The 5,266-nt window shown below is 37.7% G+C and overlaps 1 protein-coding gene across 1 annotated transcript in view; it reads left to right on the plus strand.

Annotated features, from left to right (window-relative positions):
• Positions 1–1,197: 1,197 nt before the first annotated feature.
• The window catches only part of SNRNP27 (small nuclear ribonucleoprotein 27kDa (U4/U6.U5)), a 19,950-nt gene continuing 15,881 nt past the window's right edge, over positions 1,198–5,266 (plus strand). Inside the window, exons 1-3 of the mRNA XM_006882297.1 lie at positions 1,198–1,237; positions 2,582–2,702; positions 3,527–3,639. Of these exons, the coding sequence (XP_006882359.1) occupies positions 1,204–1,237; positions 2,582–2,702; positions 3,527–3,639 (268 nt within the window). The 5' untranslated portion in view covers positions 1,198–1,203. The remainder of the gene's footprint in view (positions 1,238–2,581; positions 2,703–3,526; positions 3,640–5,266) is intronic.

Below are 5,266 nucleotides of genomic sequence, written 5' to 3' on the forward strand. Positions count from 1 at the left end.
CTCAAAGGAGCAATGATTCTGTAAATTACTACCTAACTTGGGAGGGATTGGAGAGAATTATGCTAAGTGAACTAACTCAATCCCATAAGGATAAATACCATATATAAATGATTATTGTAGAATGTGTATGAGGATCCAAGGGGAGAGGGAAGGAACAGAAGGTGAGGGGAAGGGCTTAATCCGTACAAGTTGATCCATGGAGGGAGGGGTATGTAAAGGAAATGGGAAAGATCTGGTATGTGAAACAGTGTATGCGAACTTTGTAAGTAAACCAGTAGATTTTATTTTATTCAAAAATAAAAGGTGACATTTAAAAAATAAAATTTTTATTATTTTTAATAAAATGATATTTTAAATAATATTTTAGTACCTATGGTAAACAACAACGGCTAGAGAGAGGTCAGGTGGCCTAGTGGGCAGAAAGTGATGCTACCAAGCCAAAGGTGGGTGTCTCTAATCCGCAGCCTTCAGGCCTGTCTTTAATTATTTTTGGTGAAACTTTTTTTTTTTTTTTATGAGGTGAAACATTCTTCTAGGTCATATAGCCCTGGCCTGTCCATTTGCTGTACAGAGGTAACTCTTGGTTGCTGTGAAGCTGAACACTTTGACACTGATGTGTCAAATGCAAAAATGGTTATCCATGGTGGTCAGTGTTTGGTTGAGCTCCCTGATTAAAACAAGCTTGGAAGCAGGAATGGCATCCACTTCCAAAACAGCTTGCCTCTGAAAACCCTCTGAAACTGGAGAAAGGACAAAAGCCATACATGTGTCCAGGTTTTTCATTCATAAGATCGTTATGAGTAGCCTACGACACAACGGCACTTAACAACAATAACAACATGGTAGACAACAAGCAACAAAAACAACATGGTAGACAAAGAAGTTAGCAAAAGGAGGGGGAAAAAAAAAAAAAAGAGATAGCAAACCTGTTGAGATGACAACTCTATCCGCACCTCAAGCCCTGCTCTGTGAGCCACCTCACAACTCCAGGCTGGTTTGATGCAATCTGTTTTCTAAACTCGGAACTCTCAAGAGCTATTGTACGTTTCCCAGCCGGCTCATAAAAAGTGAAGGTCTTGACTTGTCCGGATGTTATTACGCTATTGTACGTTTCCCAGCCGGCTCATAAAAAGTGAAGGTCTTGACTTGTCCGGATGTTATTACGCTATTGTTTCCGGGGCAGCATAAGTAGCTGGTTTGGGAATGGGTCGTAGCCGCAGCCGTTCTCCTAGGAGAGGTGAGTCCAAAAATAATTTAGGGTGCGTTTCTTTCTTTTTTTTTTTTTTACTTTTCCGGTACTACCCAGTAGAGAGCCATATCTTTTGCTTTTAATAAGGGGAGCTTAGTCTGGATCGGAAAACGAAGTCCTGGGCCTGAAATCTCCAGTTTCAAGGCGTTTTTCTTTCTCAGATATTTCTCTGACTCTCTCAGCTTTCTGCAGAGAAACTTTTATTATATTTATTGAGAAACTTTTATTATATTGGTGACTGACGCATTTAGAATTAAACTACAATGCTTAGTTAATGATTTCATTTCCTTCTTTGTTCGAGTTCCTGGAGTAGATATTAATGTAATGTTCAGAGCAAACAAAAAAGAAATCTTTGTTATCAGTCGATTAAAAGTCATGACTATCTCCATAAAAAATGTATTTAAGTATAAATAAGTGAGCACAGGATGCAGTAGTGTCTATCCAGCGTACGGTAAACCAAGAAGTCACTGCCTGCTAGTCTGTTCTGACCCATCCGGACCCTCGATCGAATTTCTGAGCCCAGAGTCACGAAGTTTTGTTTTGTTTTTAAGTAATTTTTTTCAATTATTAATTTCAATGAAAATTTACAGACTTTGGATTTCCATTCATTCATTGTTGTACTTTTCTCCCCCCCCCTCCGTTGGAAAAGTAAAAGAAAAATTCTCTTATTGTTTTTCAATCCCTCCCCCCAGGTCCACGCCACTATGCAGCCTTCGCTCTGGATTCCCGTCATGACCAAAATACCTAATCAGTTATCCCTTTTAAACAGTTTCCTCCCTCATCTGTTTCAATGCAGTATACATTATTAAACCCATCTTTCTCAGTTTTTAACACCTTCAGCTAGCCCTTTAAGGTTCTTAAGGTTATTCTGCTATATTGAAATTGTTTCCGAGTTTACATGTGTAGTACTATTTGTTAGTATTTGATTTCCTGCCTTTCTTTCAAGGTACTTTTGGTTACATACCATCTGTCAACGCTCTGGGGCTCTGAAAGTAATTATTTAAAAGGTTCAAACTCATGTCCACCCTAAAGAACATAATAGAGCTGCCTCATAGGGTTTCTAAGGCTCTAAGTTTTTACAGAAGCCACGTGTTACATCTTTCTCCTGCCTGATTATCTAGTAGGTTCGGTCTGCCCCGTTTGTTAGCATTCCAGCACTTAACAGTGATGCCTCCAGGACTCCTTGAAATGGATATGGTGGGTCAAATGGCATATGTACTAGAAATTTTCCGTTTTTTACTTTTGTGATTCCTAGAAATGGATTCTGTTTTTATTGGAGCTACAAATGTTAGAGGTGATTTTTCTCTCTCCACATTTATGTATTTGTATTAGAGCGAAGGCGATCCCGGTCCACATCTCGGGAGAGGGAACGCAGACGCCGAGAAAGGTCCAGGTCCCGGGAGAGAGATCGAAGGAGGAGCCGCTCTCGATCACCACACAGAAGACGATCCAGGTTAATGCAGAAAATAAGCCAGGTTTTCTGTGCGTGCCAGTGAAACCAACCACCACCCCTCACGAGGGGATTTTGAATTTGAAAAATAGAGGGGGCTTAATCTTGCCTTATTTTAAATGTCACATTCCCTTTAATAAGATGGGGTTAATAACACTCTATATAGAATGTAGTAGTCTTGGGGAAATGAGTGGAGAACCTGGCAAGAGTAAGACGTTTTGTTTTTATTTCCTTTTTTATAGTGATTTAGTCAGCTTTTTGTGGAGATTTTTATGTGCATATTAAAACTTCTTTCTTGTTGAGTCATGGGTGATTGCAGTTCCAGATAAGAAAGGTGACTTAGAGCTACAGCCTTGGGAGTTCATACTGCTGTCTCTATTATATAGCATGTTTGGCCATTTTTACAGTTTTGCATTTGCCCCAGAATTTCCACCACTCTGGCAAAGACTCTACTGTGATCTCTTTTAGAGTGGTCAGCAGTGATAGAGAGGTATCAGCTAATTCTTCTGGTCTAAGGTTAGTGGAAATTGAGTTTCACATGGTCCATTAGTCTTTTCGTTTTAGCTAGATCAAATGACTCTGATAAGTAGGAAGTAGTGCTTTGTATTTTTTTGTTGTTGTTGCTAATAATTATTAGCAATTATTAAGGCTTATGAAGAACCACCTTAATTATTAAGGCTTATGAAGAACCACCTTCTTCCTTTGCTAATGGGTTCCTGGCTTTCTAGAGCCTTGGTTTTGTTTAGCCTTTACTTTTCAGCCACTGATCGGCACAAAATTGTGTATGCATGTGTGTATTTCTAACATTTTTATTTGTTAAATATTAGGTCTCCAAGACGACATAGATCTGCATCCCCTTCCCCTTCTCGATTAAAAGAAAGAAGAGATGAGGAAAAGAAAGAAACAAAAGAAACAAAGAACAAAGAACGGCAGATTACTGGTAATGTTCTTATATGCATAATTTTTGCAAAAGTACAATCTTGTTTAGATAATTTGAGCCAAGTGATAAATTACAAATGTATAAATAGTAAGGTCTTTATAATCTTCATTGCATAAATTTTTAAATTTTGTACCTTAATAGATTGTTAGTTATCTGCAGTGCTCCTGACACAAGAAAACAGTTAAAAACATAGAAGAGAATATTCATTTTTGGAAGCATCTTTATAGGTAGATAGTATCATATCTGTCATTAAAAATGTTGTTGTTATGTGCTTTTGACTTGATTATGACCTTGTGAACAGTGGTTTTAAACCTTGCCCTATCCTGAGCCAACTTCACTGGCTCTGATATATCTCTCTCACCACAGTCACTGTGTTAGTTCATCTCATCCAAGGCCCCCTTCTCCTGTACTGTTCCTCCACCCTCCCAAATATGATGTCCTTCTCCAAGGACTAGTCCCTCCTGACAACATACCCAAAATATGTGAGATGGAGCTTCAAAATCCTAGCCTCCAAGCAGCAACCTGGTTTTTCCCTCTCTAGGACATACCTAATTATTCTCTTAATAATCAACTGTGTGTTCAGTATTCTCCTCAAAGACATCAATAATTCTTTTGTTATCCTTAGTCATTGTCTGCCTTTCATATGTATCACAAACAATTAAAAAGACCTTGGCTTGGATCAGGCACACCTTAGTCTCTAGACTGACATCATTACTCTTTAGCACTCTGGAGAGATTCTTGACAATAGATTTTCCCAGTGCAACTCGTCTTTTGGTTTCCTCACTATTGGTGCTAAGAATGTTGCTTGTGGATTCAAGCAAGATGAACTCATTAACAACCTCAATCCTAAAAAAATTAATAATGAAAAACCAATCTCAATCCATCTGTCATGATACTGCCTATTGGCTCAGTGGTGAGGATCTTTGTTTTCTTGATGTTGAGATGCAATCCATATTGAAGTCTTTGACCTTCTGCAGCAAACACTTCAAGTCTTCCTCAGTTTTAGCAAGCAAAGTTATGTCATCTGCATAATGCAGGTTGTTGATGACTCTTCTCTAATCTTGATGCCACATTCTTTGCCAAGTCCAGCCTCCTCAATGATCTGTTCCGTATATAGACTGAAAAGATACGGAGAAAGGATACATCCCTGACACACTTTTTTCTTGATTTTGAACCATGCAGTGTTCCTTTTCTCTGTTCAGACAGACAATAGCTTCTTGGTCTAGGTATAGGTTTCTCATGAGAACAATCAAGTGCTCTGGGATTCCCATTCTTCACATTAGCCACAATTTGTTGCGGTCTGCACAGTCAAATGCCTTTGTTGATAAATCACAAATTTACATCCTTCTGATAATCTTTTCTTTCAGGCATGTCTTTTCAGCATTCTGCTGGGAGAATAGACTATATTCCTTACTTATAGCCTATGTTATAGTCTGTTCAAATAGAAAAAATTTTTTTTTCCATTTTATCTGGCCTTAGTTATTTTGTTTTCCACTGATAATATGGAATAACCATTAATCTTTTGTCACCTTTTAAAATTTTACATGTATAAAATAATAAAATTATTTTTAAAAAAATAAATTATTTCTTTTTTTTTCTATAATTATATTTTATTAATTTTCATAAA

The sequence above is a fragment of the Elephantulus edwardii genome, unplaced genomic scaffold (assembly GCF_000299155.1).
Source record: "Elephantulus edwardii isolate Elephantulus edwardi_28Jun2011 unplaced genomic scaffold, EleEdw1.0 scaffold00019, whole genome shotgun sequence".
Taxonomy (NCBI): domain Eukaryota; kingdom Metazoa; phylum Chordata; class Mammalia; order Macroscelidea; family Macroscelididae; genus Elephantulus; species Elephantulus edwardii.